This window comes from Sciurus carolinensis, chromosome 17 (assembly GCF_902686445.1).
Source record: "Sciurus carolinensis chromosome 17, mSciCar1.2, whole genome shotgun sequence".
Taxonomy (NCBI): Eukaryota; Metazoa; Chordata; class Mammalia; order Rodentia; family Sciuridae; genus Sciurus; species Sciurus carolinensis.
Window position 1 is genome coordinate 28,139,649 of NC_062229.1, and position 23,011 is coordinate 28,162,659.

The following is a 23,011-nucleotide window of genomic DNA, read 5'->3' on the forward strand; positions in this document are numbered from 1 at the left end:
AGTAGATGAAGGGTGTCTGGTCTAATGTCTATATGGATTTCTGGTTTCCTCAGCACCATTTGTTGAAGAGGCTCTTTTCTCCAGTGTGTGTTTATGGCACCTTTGTCTAGTATGAGACAACTGTATTTATGTGCATTTGTCTCTGTGTCTTCTATTCTGTTCCATTGGTCTTCAGGTCTATTTTGATACCAATACAATACTGGTTTTGTTATTATAATTTTGTATTGTAATTTAAGGTCTGGTTAATTAATAAATTGGCAAAGGAACTAAACGGACACTTCACAGAAGAAGAAATACAAATGTCAACAAATGTATGAAAAAATGTTCAACGTCTCTAGCAATTAGAGAAATGCAAGTCAAAACTACACTGAGATTTCATCTCATTCCAGTTAGAATGGTGACAATCAAGAATACAAGTAATGGGGTTGGGACTGTGACTCAGTGGTAGAGCTTGCTTAGCATGTGTGAGGCACTGGGTTCAATCCTCAGCACTGCATATAAACAAATGAGTAAAATAAAGGTCCATCAACAACCAAAAAATATTTTAAAAAATACAAGTAACAATAAATGTGGGCAAGGATGTGGGGAAAAGGTTACACTTATACATTGCTGATAGGACTTTCTACTCTGGAAAGCAGTATGGAGATTTCTCAGAAAACTTGGAATGGAACCACCATTTGATCCAGTTATTCCACTCCTTGTTGCATGCCTGAAGGACTTAAAATCAGCATATTACAGTGATGCACCTCAATTCCCAATAGCTAAGCTATGGAACCAACTTAGGAGCCCTACAATAGAATGAATAAAGAAAATGTGGTATATATACACGGTGGAATATTACTGATCCATTAAAAAGAATGACTTTATGGCATTTGCTGGAAAATGGGGTGGATCTGGAGACTATTATGCTAAGCGAAATAAGCCAATCCCCCAAAACCAAAGGTTGAATGTTCTCTCTGATATGTGGGTGTTAACAACAAACAAGGATGGGTAGTGGAAGAATAGAAGTTTAGCAGATTAGACAAAGGAGAATGAAAGGAAGGGAGGGTGAACAGGAAATAGGAGAGAATGTGTGTGAACAGGAAATAGGAGAGAATAAATACACTGTGGTGTATTTATATATGTATATAGGAAAGTTGAGAATCTGACTCAACTTTCCTATGTACATATATAAATACACCACAGTGAATCTCTGTATCGTACAACCATAAGACTGGGATCCTAATTAGAATAATGAATGTTCCATGGTTATATAAATATGTCAAATTGTAATATTATGTATAACTAAAACGAACAAAAAATACATTAAATGTTTATTACTTAAAAGGAAGTTTTCCTGTTTAGACTTGTGAATTAGTTAACTTATCAATTTAGTGATTATTGTTACAATGCTGTCTAATGTTTTAAACAACTTTAAATTGTATTGGCAGCTTCTACTGTTCTCCTTTTGAGTTTGTTTACATTTTTTTCTTGTGTCAAAAGAAGTTATAAAGGGCAAGGTCAGTACCTTGTGCACAGGAGTGTGTGTCATCTTTTGCGGTAGTGAATGCACTTGGAGTTGTCTGACGGGTTTGCTCTCCTGTCTCTGCAGGCCTTGTGTAGAATCACTCGCCAGTCTCCTACAGCCTTCCAGAATGTTATTGAGAAGGTGGGATTGAACTCCATAATCAACTCCCTGGCCTCTGCCATCTGCAAAGTTCAGCAGTACCTGTTGACCTTATTTACTGCCATGTTGTCCTGCGGGATTCATCTTCAAAGACTAATCCAAGAAAAGGTTTGGATCGAGTGTAATTTCATCCATTATTCTACTTTAAAAATTGTTTTCCTCTAGAGTTTTATTGGTTCAACAGATAATATCATCTCTGTAGAGTTTGTTTTTCATCCTCGGGAATCTTTTTGAATTTTCTAAACTTTTGTACTGTAGAGCATTCACCTGAAGATGTTAGAAGAGTATTTTAGTGATTAAAATAGAAACCCAGTAAATGGATTCTGCCTGCTTGTCCCATTTTAGTAATGAAAAATGAGAAAATTTGAGTCGTTCCACATCCACCTCAGCCCTATTTTTTCCATGTCCTTTGGGAGGGATCCCTCCACATTCTCTGCTTACTCTGACCCATTTTTATTCCTTTCCTTGTCTAATAGTCTGCCAAACCAAATCACTTTTGGAGCCCCCTTTCTCTATTTTAGTCTATTCCTACTCCTTAACTGTTGTGTTATATATAGTACAGTTTGTAAGTATTGCATTCTTTTTTAACAGCTAAATGAACCAGATTTATTATTCTATAGGGTTTCCATCATATAAGTTTATTTTGAGCAACAGACTTTCCAAATCCAGTAACTTCTAGACATTCAGTGTTAAGCTGCTACCTCTTTAAGTGAAGCCATACCACCTGCCATTAGCCAATCCTATGAAAGTCCCACAAATTTAGAGAAATCTGAAGCAACAAACAAATCTACATTCCCAAATATGTAACACATAACAGATATGATGCTAACCTGCTCTTCTCATGTTCCCTTATATTACCATCATTCTTTTTTTTTTTTATTGGTTCACATTGATTATTCAGAATGTTGCATTTCATTGTGGCCTATTGGTACATACATATAACTTGATCATTTTCATTTTCAAGTACCTTTTACTCTCTTTTCCTCCCTCCCTCTAATCATCATTATCTACCTTATTAGTTTCCTTTCTACTTTCATGGAGTCCCTTCCCTACCATTTTTCCCCCTTTTCCTCCACTACCTTCCACATGTGAGAGAAAACATATGGTACTTGCTTTCTGAATATGACTGATTTCACCTTGAATGATGCTCTACAGTTCCATCCATTTTCCTACAAATGATATAATTTTGTTCTTTATGCTGAATATAACTCCATTGTGTGTACGTGTGTGTTATATACATATATGTGTATGTGTGTGTGTGTGTGTGTGTGTATCTATCTACATATATGTTGATTTTCTTTATCCATTCATCTTTTGATAGCCCTTTTGGCTGACTGCATAACTTTGCTATTGTGAATTATGCTGTGATAAACATGGGTGTGAATGTATCATTTAAAGTATGCTAATTTTAATTCTTTTGGATAAATACCAAGGATGCTATAGCTGGGTCATATGGTAGTTTTCTTCTCAGTTTTGTGAGAAACCTCCATACTGATTTTTGTGGTGACTGTACTAACTTCTCTACCAACAGTGTATAAGAGTTCTTTTCCCTCACTTTGCATTTTGGCCCACATTTATTGTTTGTATTCTTGATTGGAGTCTCAGTGTGATTTTCATTTGCATTTTTCTGATGGCTAAAGATACTGAACATTTTTTCAGAAAATTGTTGGCCATTCATATTTTTTCTTTTGAGAAGTCTGTTCAATCCATTTGCCCATTTATTGAATGGATTTGTGTGTGTGTGTGTGAAGTTTTTTTTTTTTTTTTTTACAACAAAGGAGAGAAATTTTAATAAATAATAATAACACACATAATGTGACAATTCTGTTTTAAACCTTACCATTGAATGAAATATTTGAATTTTGAGTCAAAGAACCATAAAAATATTTTTACAATTTAAAAGAGACAATGGCAATATTTTTTAAAATGTTAAAAATAGAGGAATAACATGCCCTTCAATTGATGAATGGATAAAGAAACTGTGGTATATATACACAATGGAATATTACTCAATCATTTTTTTTTATTATTATTGTATACAAATGGGATACATGTTGTTTCTCTATTTGTACATGGAGTCAAGGCATACCATTTGTGTAATCATACGTTTACATAGGGCAATGATGTTTGATTCATTATTTTTTTTTCCCTTCCCCCCCAAACCCTCCCACCCCTCTTTTCCCTCTATACAGTCCTTCTTTCCTTCATTCTTACCACACTCCTTATCCCTAACCCTAAACCTAACCCTAAACGTAATGCTAACCCTTCCCACCCCCCATTATATGTCCTTATCCGCTTATCAGCGAGATCATTCGTCCTTTAGTTTTTTGAGATTGGCTTATCTCACTTAGCATGATATTCTCCAATTTCATCCATTTGCCTGCAAATGCCATAATTTTATCATTCTTCATTGCGGAGTAATATTCCACTGTATATATATGCCACAGTTTCTTTATCCATTCATCAACTGATGGGCATCTAGGTTGGTTCCACAATTTGGCTATGGTGAATTGAGCAGCAATGAACATTGATGTGGCTGTATCTCTGTAGTATGCTGATTTTAAGTCCTTTGGGTATAGGCCAAGGAGTGGGATAGCTGGGTCAAATGGCGTTTCCATTCCAAGCTTTCTGAGGAATCTCCACACTGCTTTCCAGAGTGGCTGCACTAATTTGCAACCCCACCAGCAATGTATGAGTGTACCTTTTTCACCACATCCTCGCCAACACCTATTGTTGCTTGTGTTCTTGATAATCGCCATTCTAATTGGGGTGAGATGAAATCTTAGGGTAGTTTTGATTTGCATTTCTCTTATTACTAGGGATGTTGAACATTTTTTCATATATCTGTTGATTGCTTGTACATCTTCTTCTGTGAAGTGTCTGTTCATTTCCTTAGCCCATTTGTTGATTGGATGATTTGTATTCTTCGTGTACAATTTTTTGAGTTCTTTATAGATTCTGGAAATTAGCGCTCTATCTGAAGTATGGTTGGCAAAGATATTCTCCCACTCTGTAGGCTCTCTCTTCACATTGCTGATAGTTTCCTTTGCTGAGAGAAAGCTTTTTAGTTTGAATCTATCCCAGTTGTTGATTCTTGCTTTTATTTCTTGTGCTATGGGAGTCCTGTTAAGGAAGTCTTATCCTAAGCCAACAAGTTGAAGATTTGGACCTACTTTTTCTTCTATAAGATGCAGGGTCTCTGGTCTGATTCCAAGGTCCTTGATCCATTTTGAGTTGAGTTTTGTGTAGGGTGAGAGATAGGGGTTTAATTTCATTCTATTGCATATGGTTTTCCAGTTTTCCCAGCACCATTTGTTGAAGAGGCTATCTTTTCTCCATTGCATATTTTTGGACCCTTTGTCTAGTATGAGAAAATTGTATTTATTTGGGTTTGTGTCCATGTCCTCTATTCTGTACCATTGATCTACCTGTCTATTTTGGTACCAATACCATGCCGTTTTTGTTACTATTGCTTTGTAGTAGAGTTGAAGATCTGGTATTGCAATACCCCCTGCTTAGCTCTTGCTACTTAGGATTGCTTTAGCTATTCTAGGTTTTTTATTCTTCCAGATGAATTTCATAATTGCTTGCTCTATTTCTGTAAGGTACATCATTGGGATTTTAATTGGAATTGCATTGAATCTGTATAGCACTTTAGGTAGTATGGCCATTTTGACAATATTAATTCTGCCTATCCAGGAACATGGGAGATCTTTCCATCTTCTAAGGTTTTCTTGAATTTCTTTCTTTAGTGTTCTGTAGTTCTCATTGTAGAGATCTTTCACCTCTTTTGTGAGATTGATTCCCAAGTATTTTATTTTTTTCGATGCTATTGTGAATGGGGTAGTTTTCCTAATTTCTCTTTCTGAGGATTCATCACTTATGTACAAAAATGCATTGGATTTATGAGCATTGATCTTGTAACCTGCTACTTTACTGAATTCACTTATGAGTTCTAAAAGATTTCTGGTGGAATTTCCAGGTTCCTCTAAATATATAATCATGTCGTCAGCGAACAGGGATAGTTTGAGTTCTTCTTTTCCAATTCGTATCCCTTTAATTTCTTTGGTTTGTCTAATTGCTCTGGCTAGAGTCTCAAGGACGATGTTGAATAGAAGTGGTGAAAGAGGGCATCCCTGCCTTGTTCCAGTTTTTAGGGGGAATGCTTTCAGTTTTTCACCATTTAGAATGATATTGGCCATGGGTTTAGCGTAGATTGCCTTTATAATGTTAAGGAATGTTCCCACTACCCCAATTTTTTCTAGTGTTTTGAGCATGAAGGGGTGCTGTATTTTATCGAATTCTTTTTCTGCATCTATTGAAATAATCATGTGATTCTTAACTTTAAGTCTGTTGATATGGTGAATGACATTTATTGATTTCCTGATGTTGAACCAACCTCGCATCCCTGGGATAAAACCCACTTGATCGTGGTGCACTATCTTTTTAATATATATTTGTATGCGATTTGCTAAAATTTTGTTGAGAATTTTTGCATCGATGTTCATTAAGGATATTGGTCTGAAATTTTCTTTCCTCGATGTGTCTCTGTCTGGTTTAGGTACCAGGGTGATATTGGCTTCATAGAACGAGTTTGGGAGGGTTCCCTCCTCTTCTATTTCATGAAATACTTTGGGGAGTATTGGAATGAACTCTTTTTTAAAGGTTTTGTAGAACTCGGCTGAGAACCCATCTGGTCCCGGACTTTTCTTTGTTGGTAGGCTTTTGATGACCTCTTCTATTTCATTGCTTGAAATTGGTTTATTTAAGTTGTGTATGTCCTCCCGGTTCAGTTTAGGTAATTCATATGTCTCTAGAAATTTGTTGATGTCTTCGAGGTTTTCTGTTTTGTTGGAATATAGATTTTCAAAATAGCTTCTAATTATGTTTTGTATTTCAGTCGTGTCTGTTGTGATGTTTCCTTGTTCATTCCGAATTTTAGTAATTTGAGTTTTCTCCCTCTTTCTCTTTGTTAGTGTGGCTAAGGGTTTATCAATTTTGTTTATTTTTTCAAAGAACCAACTGTTTATTTTGTTAATTTTTCCAATTGTTTCAATTTCGTTGATTTTAACTATTTCCTGTCTTCTACTACTTTTGGTGTTGGTCTGTTCTTCTTTTTCTAGGGCTTTGAGCTGTAGTGTTAAGTCGTTTATTTGTTGATTTCTACTTCTTTTTTTGAATGCGCCCCATGAAATAAATCTTCCTCTAAGTACTGCTTTCATAGTGTCCCAGAGATTTTGATATGATGTGTCTTTGTTCTCGTTTACTTCTAAGAATTTTTTTATTTCCCTCCTGATGTCTTCTGTTATCCATTCATCATATAATAGTGTATTATTTAATCTCTAGGTATTGGAGAAGTTTCTGTTTTTTATTCTGTCATTGATATCTAATTTCAATCCATTATGATCTGATAGAGTACAAGGTAGTATCTCTATCTTCTTGTATTTGCTAACAGTAGCTTTGTGGCATAAAATATGGTCTATTTTAGAGAAGGATCCATGTGCTGCTGAGAAGAAAGTGTATTCGTTCTTTGTTGGATGGTATATTCTATATATGTCGGTTAAGTCTAAATTGTTGATTGTGTTATTGAGATCTATGGTTTCTTTATTCAATTTTTGTTTGGACGATCTATCCAGTGGTGAGAGAGGTGTGTTAAAATCACCTAGTATTATTGTGTTGTGGTCTTTTGATTTGTGGAATTGAGAAGGATTTGTTTGATGTACGTGGATGAGCCAATGTTCAGGGCATAGATATTTGTGATTGTTATGTCTTGCTGATTTATGCTTCCCTTAAGCAGCATGTAATGTCCTTCTTTATCCCTTCTGACTAGTTTTGGCTTGAAGTCCACATTATCTGAAATGAGGATGGATACTCCAGCTTTTTTGCTGTGTCCGTGTGCATGGTATGTTTTTCCCCATCCTTTCACCTTTAGTCTATGGGTATCTCTTTCTATATGATGAGTCTCTTGCAGGCAGCATATTGTTGATTTTTTCTTTTTAATTCAATCTGCCAGTCTGTGTCTTTTGATTGACGAGTTCAGGCCATTAACATTCAGGGTTATTATTGTGATATGATTTGTATTCCCAGTCATTTGACTCATATTTGTTTTTTGACATGATTTGGTTTCTCCTTTATTTGGCTATTCCTTTAGGCTAGCGCCTCCTGTTGCTGATTTGCATCGTTGTTTTTCATCTCTTCCTCATGGAATATTTTGCTGAGAATGTTCTGTAATGCTGGCTTTCTTTTTGCAAATTCCTTTAGCTTTTGTTTATCATGGAAGGATCTTATTTCATCGTCAAATTTGAAGGTAAGTTTTGCTGGGTATAAGATTGTTGGTTGGCATCCATTTCTTTCAGGGCTTGGTAAATGTTGTTCCAGGCCCTTCTAGCTTTTAGGGTCTGGATTGAAAAATCTGCTGATATTCTTATTGGCTTCCCCCTGAATGTAATTTGATTCTTTTCTCTCGTGGTCTTTAAAATTCTGTCTTTATTTTGTATGTTAGGTATCTTCATAATAATGTGCCTTGGTGTGGGTCTGTTGTAATTTTGTATATTTGGAGTTCTGTAAGCCTCTTGTACTTGGTTTTCCATTTCATTCTTCAGATTTGGGAAATTTTCTGATATTATTTCATTGAATAGATTGTTCATTCCTTTGGTTTGTTTCTCTAAGCCTTCCTCAATCCCAATAATTCTCAAATTTGGCCTTTTCATGATATCCCATAATTCTTGTAGATTCTGTTCATGATTTCTTACCATCTTCTCTGTTTGGCCAACTTTGTTTTCAAGATTAAATAATTTGTCTTCAATGTCTGAGGTTCTGTCTTCCAGGTGTTCTATCCTATTGGTTATGCTTTCTATGGAGTTTTTAATTTGGTTTATTGTTTCCTTCATTTCAAGTATTTCAGTTTGTTTTTTTTTCAATATCTCTAACTCTTTATTGAAATGATCTTTTGCTTCCCATATTTGGTCTTTTAACTGTTGATTGGTGCGATCATTTAATGCCTGCATTTGCTCTTTCATCTCCTCCTTCAATGACTGCATTTGCTCTTTCATCTCGTCATTTGCTTCTCTGATTGTTTTAATTATGTACATTCTGAACTCCCTTTCTGACATTTCTTCTGCTATGCTGTCATTGGGTTTTATTGATGTAGTATCTAGGTTTGTTTGGAACATTTTCTTCCCTTGTTTTCTCATATTGGTCAGCTGTCAGTGGGACCCTGAGATATTGCAGATTTCCTCTATTGGCTTATAGTGTCCCGGTAGATTTCCAGTGTATCACCTCCCAGCCTTCAGTAGCCTGAAGTCTTGGAGGAACTTGATAATGCAGTGCTTCCGAAGAAAGCTGCCCCTAGCCCCTACTGGTTCTAGGACTTGGAGCTTCTCTGTGCGGAAAGGCTCTCACTGGGGGCCTGCACCGTGCAGCTGGCCGTGTGGGAGGAGCCCACTGCCGGAGTGTGGAAGGCTACCTTGGGAAGACTCTAGCTGCCCTACCCTGCTATGATAAGCCACCCCTGTCTGTGCCTGGCGCCCAGGCCAAGTTTCGCCCAATGGGGGAGACTCACCCCGTGACTCTATTTTTGTCCAAGTTTCTTGATGACTCCCCTTCTTGAGTCCTGGGGTCTGGAGCGACTGGAGATGCAGTCACCCTCTAGGTCGCCATCTTGGATCGCCCTGTGGAAAGAGCCTGCGGCCGGAGTGGGTAGAGCCGCCTGAAGAAGTCTCTGGCTGCCCTGCCCTGATCCCAGAGGCTGCTTGGGGATCGAAGCTCTCCGTTGGCTCAGGGACTTGTGGCTGTCTCTATGTAGAAATGCTCTCACTCGGTGGTCTGTTCCGAGAAGCTAGCCTTGAAAGGCACCTCCCACCGCAGGGGTCCAGGCTGCTTGGGGAGGTCGCTGGCTGCCCTGTCCTGGTCCCTGAAGCCGCTTGCGGGCCAGAGTATGCCGCGCTGGCTCCGGGACTTGGAGCTTCTGTGTGAAGTTTTTGAGTTCTTGATATATTCTAAATATTAATCCTCTGTTGGAAGAGTAGCTGGCAAAGATTTTCTCCCATTTAGTAGTCTTTCTTCATTCTGATGTGTCCTTCGCTATGCCAAAGCTTTTTAATTTGGTGCTATTCCATTTATTGATTATTGCTGTAATTTCCTGAGCTAAAGAAGTCCTATTCAAGAAGTCATTGCCTGTGCCTATGTGTTCAAGTGTTTCCCTTATGTTGTTTTCTGGCAGTTGCAAAGTTTTTGGTCTTATGCTTACAACTTTGATCCATTTTGAGTTGACTTTTGTATAGGGTCTATTTACATTCTTCCACATGTGCATGTTTCCCCAGCACCATTTGTTAAAATGGCCATGTTTTTGCCATCATACATTTTTGGCACCTTTGTCAAGAATCAGATGACTCTAACTATGTGGGTTTTTCTCTGTATTCTGTTGCATTGATCTACCTGTTTTCATGATAGTACTATTATGGTTTGGGTATGATATCTCTTCCCCCTAAAAATCCTGTGTTGATGTGGGCATGTTCAGGGGTAAAATGATTAGATTTTGAAAGCTGTAACCTAAGGGAGCAGGTTAATCCATCTGATTAATAAACTGAATGATTGGGAGTGGTGGTGCATGGGTGTAATCCCAGTGACTCGGGAGGCTAAGGCAGGAGAATCGAGAGTTGCAAACCAGCCTCAGCAACTTAGCGAGGCCTTGTCTCTCAAAAAATTAAAAAAGGGACGGGGATATGGTTTAGTGGCTGATTGCCCTTGGGTTCAATCGCCAGCACCAAAAAATAAATAAAAAACAAACAAACAAATAAATAAATAAATTAATTAATTGAAGGGAGTAAGTGGGTGGCAACTGTAGGCAGGTATTGTGTGACTGGAAGAAATACGTCACTAGGAGTGTGCCTTTTGGGTTTATATTTTCCTGGAGGCTACCATGAGGTGAGAAACTTTCCTCCACTGTGCCTTTCTGCCATGATATTCTTCACTTCAGGCCCAGGGTGATGGAATAAGCCAACCATGAACTAAATCTCTGAAACCATGAACTCTAAAGAAACTATACCTGCTGTAAGTTGTTTTTGTCGTATTTTGATCACAGTGAAAGAAACCTAACACAAATACCATGCTGTTTTTGTTACTATTTCTCTGTAATATCATTTGAAATTGAATATAGTTATGACTCTAGCATTGCTTTTTCTGCTCAGGATTGCTTTGGGTATTTGGAGTCTTATTTCATTTTAATTTTAGGATTATTTTTTCTAGTTCAGTAAAGAATGGCATTGGTATTTTGATGGGGATTGTAGATCATATTTGGTAATATGGCCACTTTAACAATATTAATTATGTCCATGCGTGATTGTGGGTGTAATATTACATTCTTATCATAGTGCCATAAACAGGTCTCTATAGTATCCTTGTACCAGGTGTCTTCTCTCACTCGTTGCTAAAGAATGATGCCTGGATCAGTAGCGTCAGCATCACTAGGAAGTGTTAGAAATGCAAACTCTCAGGCCCATCACAGATCTGCTGGATCAAAGTATACATTTTAATGACATCTCTAGGTGATTCATTTGAGCTTTATGGTTTGAGAAACCCTGTCTGAGAATGTTAGTGTTCAGTGTGGTGTGTAAGCAGGTGAAAAAAGTGACTGATGACTGTAAATAAGTTGGAAGGCAATGAGTCAAAGTTAAAGATATTTTAAGTTTTGGAAAACATGGTGGAAGTAACACTGTTGAGGCTAGAATGGGACCACTTAAATACAAATTTTATGAAATCAGCCTCAAATGGTTTTATTTAGTCATAAAGAAGAATGATATTGTGTCATTTGCAGGAAAATGGATGGAACTGGAAAGCATCAAGTTAAACAAAATAAGCCAGAATCAGAAATGCAAGTATTATGTTTTTTCTCACGTGGAAGCTGATGGGGATAAAAGAAAGAATAAAAGGAACATTGTGAAAGCAGAAGGGAAGCCAATAGGGCAGAAGAAGGGGAAGGGGAGAGTGAGGATTGTTTTTGGGCAGTGACATTGATGAAATTAAATGTTATATGCATGTACCAATATGCTACAATGAACCCTATCATTCTGCACAATTAATTTGCACCAGTAAATCACACAAAAATGCAGTTTACTGTGAGTTTTCTGCATTGAATACAACATTAAATTTTGGATTAACAATGAAATTTAAAATTCATAACATAAATAACTCAGATTTATATAGTAAACTCTCCAAATAGAGAGCACATCACTTCTAGCCTTTATTCTAATTTAGATTTCTTAGAAATTTGTGCCTCAGAGAAAGTATTTATTCCAACAATCTGTGTGTCTGTTTTTTGCTATTAAATTTTCCAAGTTATTAAATGTTATTAAAAAAAGTAACACTCAAGTAGTTTTACTGAATGAATTGTGGTAAGAGATTCAGAATTTTGGAAGTTTGTGTTTTTACCTCTTATCACAGATGGGGTTTTATTAAACGTAGAATATAGTATTTCCCAAGGGCAGTAAAATAAGATGTATTAATTAATATGATTTGGTCTTATAATGAGTAACTGCTTTTTCATGTTTTTAAATGTATGAATAAGCAATTAAATATATGGAATGGTAAGTAACAATTTGCTTTTGACTAGTATTGACCCTTTCTAAAGTTTTTTATTGTGGTAGAAAATGAAAAATGTATTACCTTAACCATTTTTAAGTTTGGAGTTCAGTATTAAAACTATTCACATTAGAGTGAAACAGACCTCCAGAAGTTTTTCATCTTGCAAAACTGCAATTCTACCTAGGAGATATTTTGGGTGGCATTGTTATAAGTCTCTGGATTTTACTTGAATCTATTTTATTAGGTCCCCCTCTGACACCAGACTGGCCAGGGAAGGAACAAGCTGCTTTGTTACTGCTGGGTAGGGGCAGAATTCTAGGTCCCCAGTCGATTTGTTTTGATACCTGAGCTGGTGGAAGAGCTGCCCATTATTGCTGGGCAAGAGGCTTTCTACTAAGCTGCCTCTGTTGGTAGCCTACCCTCTGGGCATGGGGTTACTGCTTCTGTTGTCCTTGGTGGCAAAGGAATGTCTCATTCCTGGTAAAAGGTCAATGTGCAGACTTCCTACTGTGCCTTGATACCAGCAGGAAGAGGGAAGGGAAGTGTGTTGTTTTGTGTGGTTAGAGATCTACACTGACACCACAGTGTGGGGAGAGGGACCTGGCTATTGCTTAATTGGGATGAAAGTCCCACATTTTTACTTGGTCTTTTCTAGCACTACTTTGGTGGGGGATAGTGTTCGGGTGACTTTTAGGGTCATGTGAGGATAGAAGTCTAGACACCCTACTTACTCTTTGCTGATGGAGCTGGGAGTGTGGATTTTCCATGGTGTTGAACTTTAGGAGATTAAGTATTGCCTAAAGTTTTCTCTTTACTGGCTGCTCCTTTCTAGGTCCTTTGACTCAAGAGAGCTGGTTTTCTTGTATACTTGTGTTTGTGTATCTGTCGGTGTTTCCAGGGTCCTAGACTCTCGAGAACCCACTCTGGAATATGAGGCAAAAAAACAACCTGAGGAACACAGTACTGTATGGATCACAAGTCCCAAGGTCCCTAGCAGTTCTGCTTCCTTCTCTTTACCTTTCAGTCATCATAGGTTTATTTTATGTTTAATGTCCAGGAATTTTAGCTCTACTTAGTGGCAGGAATAGAAGTGCATCTTCTCTCTTGTCTTCTGGTTTTTCAAATGTGTCTATGACAGCTCAATAATAAAAAAAAATTCATTTAAAATGTAAATCTCTATTTTTATTAATTAGAACATTTTACCATTTACTGGGCATTCACCTGGGCCAAGTGCTTAGCAATTTGTGACTCTTTCACAAATGAGACTTCGTGTGTTGAGTAGTTTTGCCAAGTTCATGGCAGGTGTATAAGTACTGGATATAAATGCTTATACTTTTAACAGGGCAGTAAAAGAGGAAACAAAGTAATTGTGGGTGGTGCTAATGTTCTGAAAATCATAAGCCAGTAATGCGATGGAGTGACTGCAAGGGATGGTGTGCAGCCAGACTCCATTAGTGTAGGTGGGGTGTGCGGAGTCGGGGAAAGCCTCCCTGAGGAGGTGGGATCCAGCCAGTTACGAGAAGGAGCATGCTAGGTGCAGAGCTGGGGGAAGAACCTAGTGGGTCAGCTTCCCTAAAATGCCAGGAATCTTGGGGCAATCTTGGAAAAGAAAAAAGGCCAGCAGAGTTAGAGCACAGGGAGTGGGAAGGAAGGGACATGGGAAGAGGCTGGAAGTTGCAAGTGGGTCTGGATCACACAGGGCTGTAATATTGGCCCCCCACATGGGCTTTGGCATGGTGGCTTTTGTTTTATTTTTACTGGAAGAAGGTAGAAGTGCCTGCATTCGTCCATACGTACGTGTTTGAGGAACAGGTTTATCCCCGTTATTCTTGCTAAAATGAGAGTTTTTTCCCCCTCAGGTGGCTTTGATGGGTAATGAGTGGTAGATGAAAGGACCTGGGGCCAACACAAAGTTTCTTGTTTCCTTGCACAGGGAGAAGGAACTGCACATGGGGTTCTTCTGAGGAGACTGATGCCTGCAAATTATAGCCTTTTTTTTTAATTGATATAAAGTCCTATCCTTCTAAATAAAAAATCGCTCACTGCCAATAATTTAGAAGACTAAAAGAAGAAATCAAAATCATCTCTAATCTATCTATTTAGAGAGAATTATAATTAACTTTAGTTTTTGTCTATGAATTTTAGAATACAAAGTTAAAATGAAAAGGTGTTGATTTATTTGTTTTCACTATACGTTAATGGTATTAAATAGTTCTCAAGAACATTTTTCTTCCTTCCTCCCTTCTTGCTTCCCCTCTCTCCTCCCCCCACTTTCCCTTCCCTTCCCTGGTAATTGAACCCAGGGCTACTTCACAAGCTAAGCTTGTGCTCTAGCTCTGAGCTATGTCCCTAGCCCAGGAATGTATAACTTGTTAGATGAGGTGTGATCTGAAGCTCCAGTAACTGGCCTCTTCTCCCATTTTCGAACTGTTTGCTTCCCTTTGTTTGGTTCCTACTCACCTTGATCCAAGGAGCGTCTTATTACATGTCTTCGTGTTCACCTCTAATACATTGATTGCCTCTATGATATCTATTGATATGAACATGGGTAAGTCTCTCCATAGATATTACTGGATTGTTCTCTGGAAAGGTAGATGACTTAAATAACATTCACTTGTTATTTAGCTAGCAGTCATTTAAGCCAATGGTATTTTCTCTTATAATAAAATCTAGAGTTCAGCTTTTTTTCAAATCAAATTAAAGTTTAATTAAAATTAAAATGGTATATCTGTACATTTTTCATATATATTTTGTTATTTTTTGTTATTTTTAGATATACATGACAGTATATTTTGACAAATACATGGACTATAACTTTTTCATTAATTTTTTATTTGTTCTAATTAGTTGTACATGACAGTAGAATGAATTTATGTATTTTGATCACACATAAATGGAATATAATTTCTCATTTTTCTGATTGTGCATAATGTAGGATCAGAATTTTTAAATTAGCAGTATATGTGAGATTTTCATTGTTATTTGTAGTTAGTGATTTATCTGTTTGAGATATGAAACCATAGCCAAGTTTTCATCTTAAACCACATTAACTAGATGGTGTAGTCTGTTTCCTTCTCAATTATGCTCATTTACTTGGGTGGATTTTTATGTGCATGATTTTGGAATCATGGTTAGAAATAGGGAGCTGATTGTAGTGGTGCCCTCTGATCTGTAGATTTGTTTTCCATGGTTCAACTGAAAATATTGAATGGAAAAATTTTTTGTTGTTGTTTGTTTTTTGTACTGGGTGTTAAACCCAAGGGCACTGATTCACTGTGTCAGATCCCTAGCCCTTTTTGTTTTTTTATTTTGAGACAGAATCTCACTAAGTTGCTGAGACTGGCTTTGAACTTGTGATTCTCTGCTTAGCCTCCTGTTGCCACTGTGTCCAGCTTGAAAATTTTGTATTTTGAGAAAGACAAAATTTCTATTATACTGCTATATTTATTTAACTATTAGTTATTGCTAATTTCTTACTGTGCCTAATTTATAAAACCATCAGTTTAATTTATAAATTAAACAGATACATGTGTATGGAGAGAAAGCATGTATAGGGATCAGTATTTCAGGCTTCTGCTGGGTTTCTTGGAACAACATGGAAAAGGGGAGGCTATTGTTCCTTTTGTCAATTTAAATGCTTGAATGACTGAATAAGAGCCTTCTGGAAAGTCTGACAAGGTGTAACAAGAAACCCATGCAGATTAGGTTTGAGTGTATTTACTAATATTTGCCCTATAAACTTTTTTTTATGGTTTACTTCATAATTGCATCTCTCTGGATCTTCCAAGCTGTTTGTGTCCTGCAAACATGCAATCATTAAGATATGGGGTTGAAGGAGTTTGGGAGTTCTTGGATGTTTCTTGCTGTTTATTGGGGTGAAAGATCCTTGATAAGGCCATTATGATAGTCCCTAGTTATAATTACCTCAACAGTTAAAGTATCCCTGCAATTTTTATTTTATTTTATTTTATTTTATTTTTTTTGTGGTGCTGGGGATCGAACCCAGGGCCTTATGCTTGCAAGGCAAGCACTCTACCAACTGAGCTATATCCCCAGCCTCCTGCAAATTTTAATGTATTTTTTTAACTGGATTTTAACTTTTGAAAATTTTAAGGCTTTACATATTCAGTATGGTAAATTCAGAATGTGTAGAATACATAATACAAAAAATTGAAGTAAAGTGCTTACTTTGGCACCCTCTGATAATTTTAATATATATCTTTTCAAGTTCATATTTGCTGTCCATATACATAGACATGTATATTTCATTTATATATTTCCCCCTTTCCTACTGTTACATGTTATTAGACTCTTCTCACAGAAATTGGATCAACTATATATTTGATAAATATTTTACCTACTCAATGAGTTGTTAAGAATGTGTGTCTAGCTCAATTACTGCAACTCTTTGATGATATTTTAAAAGATTATTACATCCATTTTATGAAGGTATTACTATTTATTTCAACAGTTAATTATTCCACATTTACAATTTCTTTTAGTCTTAGAGAACATTCTTATGGTTAAATTCTTTTGCATGGACATTCTGAGTTGTTTTCTTAGGGTAAATATTTAAGTAAAATTGCTAGTTTAGTTTATGTATTTTTAAAAAGTCCTTTTTTTCTGTGGAGTTTATATATAACACTGTGGTTTTATATATGTTGGCAAATAGCTACAGTTCCAGTAAAAGTATGATAATATCGTACCCTGAATATGTATCTTCACATATGTCAAAAATATTTTTGGTTTAGAGCTTGGTTAAGTCCATGATTAAGGTCCCTTTATTTCCTTCAGTTTAGTAAGATTTTCAGCCAAGATAGCTCAAGGTCACATGGTAAATTGTGATTTTTTTTTTTTTTCATAATCATCTTTTTAAACTGGGTGAACCACAGTAAGTTATTTTTGGGTTGCTGGAAGTTGTGGCTCTGTTTTAAATTTTGACTCAGAAATCATGCCACTTTGGAAAATGGTCTGTCGTCTGACTTCAGGGTTTCAATAGAAGGTGACTGTTCTTAAACATAGAAAATCTAAACAGAACAAGAAGGGAATCTGAAAAGACTTCTGTTTCTGATGGTGTAGCTGAGTAGATGCCTTGCAGACTTACTCTAAAAACCTTAGAGGTGCTGGATGATTTTTTGCAAAGACATATCTTAACTTGGAAAAAAAATCAGAAACTAACTGTGGAGATGAAGTGAAAGTCAGAAGGACTTCTGTGACACTAGTATGGTAGCCTCAGTTATCAAGGGATGTGTGGGCATGTTCAAGACAAAGTTTCAAACATTAAGTCGAGAAATTATAATAATGTAATTGCCCCATGTATACCTGTCAGCAGCACTTTTAAATACATAGGTAATTGTGCTTCATTTATATTCCTTCTTCTTATACTTGGCACATAAATACTGCTCTTCCCTGTGCATTATTGTGAAGCAAAACCCAGTATCACACCGTTGTGTAACTACTTCACATGTATGTGTAGTAGATAGGACTCTCTTATAATAAGTATATAAGAGAGTGTTGCTCAACACTAAAAAATAATAAGTACCTAACATATTCTCTGACATCCTGGCAGAGTTCACATTTTCTTGACTATCTCATAAAAATGATTTTTAAAAACAGTTTATTTGAATCAGAATCAAACCAAGTTTCTGTTTCATGTTGGCTGGGCTCTTCAATTCTTTTTCAGTATTTGTGTTCCCTTAAGTCTTTCCCCTTCCTTGTAATGAATTTGTTGAGTAAACTAATCATTGTCCTGTAGGTTTTTCCACAGCTGGTTTTTGCTGATTGAATATAGCGAGCAACATGGAAAATGTGGTATCTGTTGACGTATTACTTCTGTTTGTAAACTGCTATTTACAGGTTTGAGATTCAAGTTGAATTTGTTTTTGGTAGGGGAGATAAAAATGCTTCATTGGTTCTATGTGTTGTCTTTTCTTCCTATAAAGAAGACACATAATAATTTCTTGACTTTGTCTTTTTTGAGTTGAGTGAGCAGTGACTTTAGGAAGTTTCTGTTCAATATATTGATTATAAATTTCACTCAATGGCTTTAGGAGTCATCAGTGATAATTACTTAGATATATTATTTTATTATGATTATAATACATGTATATTTTTATTTTATTTATCTTTTAATTTTTTACAGACTGCATTTTGATTCATTGTACACAAACGGGGTCCATCATTTCTTTTCTATGGTTGTACACAATGTAGATTCATACTATTCGTGTAATCATACATGTACATAGGGTAATGATGTCTGTCTCATTCTAACATTTTTTATACCCTTCTCCCTCTCATTTCCTTCTGCATAATCTAAAGTTCCCCCATTCTTCTCTCCCTCCCCTCTGCCCCCACTCCCATTATATATCATTCTCCACTTATCAGGGAAAACATTTGGCCTTTGGTTTTTTGGGATTGGCTTATTTCTGATTATAATATATTGATATTCAAATTCTGTCATTCTTTGTTCATTAATTAGGATTCCTCTATAGGAAAGAGGTCTTATCAGCTTTTTGGTTGTACTGAGGTACAGTTTATATAAGCAAAGGCAGGAAAAATGCTTCATTTATCTTCTAGTTTTCAGAATGAGTTGATTTTTTTTCTACCAGTTTCCAAAGATTGATTCTTTTTGTGTCCATATGAACTAACAGATCATGTGTAACTAAAACCCAATAAAAAAAAAAGATTCTGATTCTGATGTATTTCAATCCATTGTACATATTATTCTTTTCCAGAAACTTGTGCAGCTTGCCTGCTGGGTTTTTTGTCTTGTGTTCAGTAGTCTTTACTTTCTTACTGATACGATAGTAGTTGCACAACTCATCTTGTGCATTTTCTGCTCTGGATCTGGAATCATCTGTTTTCCCAAGGAATCCTGATTCTTCTAGTGCAAACTAATATTTAGGGGCCATTGTCTGGTAGGGGTTTTCCTTACTACTGGTTTAGTTATTGTCTCTACATCTTTTCAATGGACAGACATAGGAAATATCTATTTAAAAATATATTTACTGGGCTGGAGTTGTGACTCAGTGGTAGAACACTTGCCTGGTATGTGTGAGGCACTGGGTTTGATCCTCAGCAATACATAAAAATAAAAAAATGAAGGTATTGTGTCCTATCTACAACTAAAAAAATACTGAAGAAGTACACTAACTGTTCATAATGATATTTTTAAGTACAGTATTTTACCTTAGTATTGGTTTCTGCTAAATAGAAAATCCTGGTTCCTAATGACTTATAATTTTATGTTTTATAGTATTTATATTATATATTCTGAACAATAACAGTGTAATCAACATTATGATTTCTGAACGCAACTTATTAATTTTAATTTCTTAAAAATTCTTTATTTGGGGCATTTCCAACTAGAGATATACAGTCAAATTAATTAATGCATTTAACATTCTTCTATATAATTCTTTGTCTCATTAAGCCACCAATTTGTATACACTTTTAGTTATGACATGTTTTTTAAAAATTTAATTTGTTTTATAATCATGTAAACTATAAACTTGGTTCCAGTGTCATTTTAAGAGAAGATCAATTCAGAGAAGTCTGGTTTCCATCTTTATCTCTTCTACATTTTCTCCATTTTCCTTATTAAGTGAAAACATTTCTATTAGGGTAACTTTTAATTTTCCATTTAAAATATAATCAAATATGTCTATTTCTCTCTTCACACATAAAAATATATATTTTCCTCTATATCTATGTCTCTGTCTCTGCTTCTCTCCCTATATAAGGAAACCTGTTTTTTCTGAGAATCTAAAGTTTACCTCACCTTTAACTTTAAACTGTGTCTCTGTGAACCTGACAAGACCAACCTGTCTTCTGTGTTACCAAGTAGGATTTCTTATGGTAAAAATGGTCCCTGGTTGGTAAGTTGCATCTGGGCTGGGAAAATAATAAATACTTGGTAGGAAGTGGTAACTTTGGGCTTCCCTAAATGCAATGGCTCTTGTCTCTGAGGAGACCCCTGTAACTCTCTGGAAGCTCTGCCTGGGGGGTTGTTTAAAGATATTGGTGCCTGTGGGGTATGACCCTGTAAGTCAAGATGGCTCCCATTCTCACAAAGTATGGTTCTATTCTCATGGCATCTGAGCTGTGCTGCCTGTCATCTGATGCTGCCATGCTAGCAAGCCTTGGATTCTGAGCAAATGGGCAGAAAACATGATCTGGAAGAGTCCTCAGAATCTGTTAAATTGACCCTGAAAAGAACCTTGGGGGGGTGTCATAATATTCTCTCCCTTCTTAGATGAAGGGTACACCTTTTATGTGTTTTTTTGGGAGGTGTATCAATATTTCTCAGAGATCTCCTCAGAGCTGTTTATAGAATGTTCCTCATCTTTTTTCCAACAGTATTTCATAGTCTGAATGTACCACAATTCATTCAACTGGTTTCCTAATGATTTTTGTGTCATCTCTCTCTCCTTACATTATAAGAGTAAAATATGAAAAAAAACTTAAATAAGATTTAAGCAACTCTTTGTGACTTTGTTGTAGGGAAAGCTTTCTTAAGGATTAGTGTCAAAAAATGTGAAAAATACTTTAATAACAAGGAAAAGATAAGACAAAGTGGACTTAATATGTGAAGTTACTTCACAGACGAATCAGGAATGGTTGATAAACTTGGGAAAGGATTCTTGAACTGGATGTTGAGAAAAAGATGAAATTTAAAATGAGTCACTGTTTCCTACTCTTGAGACTGGCAAATGTGGAGGTCTGACAGTAAGAATTGTCAGTAAAGGAATAGGCCAGCAGTTCTATTAAAGTGAATAATCAGTTTGGAGTACAATTTCATGATCTCTAGTAAAGGCTGAAGATGCACATACCATAGCAATAAATATTCCTAATAGGAATGTATCTTTATACACATGTACACAGAAATATGTGAAAATTGTTTAGCACAGTATTGTGCATAATCAAGTAAGATGGCAAACAATATAAAAGTCAATCAGCAAGAGGTTAGGTCATGAAACTGACATATCTGTATGGTGCAGTATTGTACAGCAGTTAAAATGAACTAGATCGAAAAGTATTAGCATTGGTAAATCTGATAGAACTTTGAGTGAAAGACAAATGGCAGAAGGATATGGACAATATAATATATACATGCAGTTTAAAAGATGTAATTTTTTTTGGGGGGGGTACTGGGGATCGAATCCAGGGGCACTTTAATAACGAGGCACACTCTGTTCTTTTTTTTTCTGAGAAAGGTTCTCACTAAGTTGCCCAGATTGGCTTCGAACTTGTGATCCTCCTGCCTCAGCTTCTGTAGTCACTGGGATTATGGGCATACATTTTCTATGGTACATAATTACACAGTGAAATATATCTGTGGCAGCACTAACCCATCAGCTTCAGATGTTTTGAGCAGAAGGGAGGGAGGAATGTGTGGACAGAGGGAGGAAGGTACAATGAGAGAAGGTGGAACAAGTTTCACCCGTGTCCATGTGGTGCATTGTTTTTCAAAAGCAAAAATGGGAATTGGGGCTTATCTGTTTAAAATAAGATCTGGAGTTTCAAGATGGCGGCCTAGAGGGCGGCTGCATTTCATGTTGCTCCAGGACGCAGGTTTCAAAAGAGGAGATAGTGAGAGACTTGGGACCAGCTCAAGGCCACCGGGTGAGTCTCTCCCATTGGGGAGGCGTCCCGGATGGAGCAGTAGCCCCGGAACGCAGGGAACTTTGTGAAGTAGAGTAGCTCGGCGAGACGCCCCTCCCCCCGCTGCAGCGGTAAACACGGACAACTGGGATCATCGTAGAGGAGGCAGCTCAGCACAGCGCTTGGACTCGGAGCAACCACTGGGGCTCCGGGCGACTGCCTGAGGAGGAGCTGCGTGGCGAGCTGTTTGAACTCAGAACGACCGCTTCTGAACACCGGGGGGTTGCCCAGAGGAAGAGAAGCACGGTGGGTCGCTTGGTCTAGGAGTGACTGCATCAGAGCCACAGGCGGCTGCCAGAGGAGGAGCTGCATGGTGAGCTGTTTGGACTCAGAACAACCGCTTCTGAACACCCGGGGGGTTGCCCGGAGGAAGAGGAGAAGCGCAGTGGGTTGCTTGGTCTAGGAGTGACTCCATCAGAGCCACAGGGGGATGCCAGAGGAGGAGGTGAGTGGTGAGTTGTTTGGACTCAAAGCGACCGCTCCTGAACACCGGTGGCCTGCCTGGAGGAGGAGCGCAGTGGGTCGCTTGATCTCGGAGCCACCACTCCTGAACACCCGGGGGGCTACCCCGAGGAGGAGGAAGAGAAACAGGGCGGGTCACTTGGGCTTGGAGTGACTGCTAGGGCTACGGGTGGTTGGCGGGAGGAGGAGATGCAAAGTGAGTTGCTTGGACTCCTAGTGACTGCATCGGAAACCGGGCGACTGTCCGGAGGAGGAGGTGTGTGGAGGGTCTCTGGGTATCGGAGCTATTGTACAGGGCTCCAGGTGGCGGCTCAGAGGAGGGGCCGCATAGCCAGGCGATTAGGTGCAGAGCAGGGTCCCAGGAGCTAGGTGGCTTCTTGCTGGAAGAGCCGCACAGAGACACGCCTAGGGGCGGAGTGAAGTTTCCAGGGCTGCGGGCAGATTCTCTGGGAGAGGCAGCCTAAGGAGACTCACCTGCGAAGACAGAACCTCAGATATTGAAGACAAAATATTTAACCTCGAAAACAAAGTTGAACAAACAGAGAAGATGGTAAGAAATCATGAACAGAATCTGCAAGAACTATGGGATATCATGAAAAGGCCAAATTTGAGAATTATTGGGATTGAGGAAGGCTTAGA

The 23,011-nt window shown here is 37.5% G+C and overlaps 1 protein-coding gene across 10 annotated transcripts in view; it reads left to right on the plus strand.

Moving 5' to 3' along the window:
* Ulk4 (unc-51 like kinase 4) overlaps positions 1-23,011 on the plus strand; it is a 623,492-nt gene that overhangs the window by 120,078 nt on the left and 480,403 nt on the right. For all 10 annotated transcript variants that reach the window (XR_007105971.1, XR_007105973.1, XR_007105972.1 and 7 more), the window contains exon 22: positions 1,592-1,774. Coding sequence is in view for 7 of the 10 variants with exons in the window: in XM_047532456.1 (XP_047388412.1) it covers positions 1,592-1,774 (183 nt within the window). In the remaining 3 variants the exon portion in view is untranslated. The remainder of the gene's footprint in view (positions 1-1,591; positions 1,775-23,011) is intronic.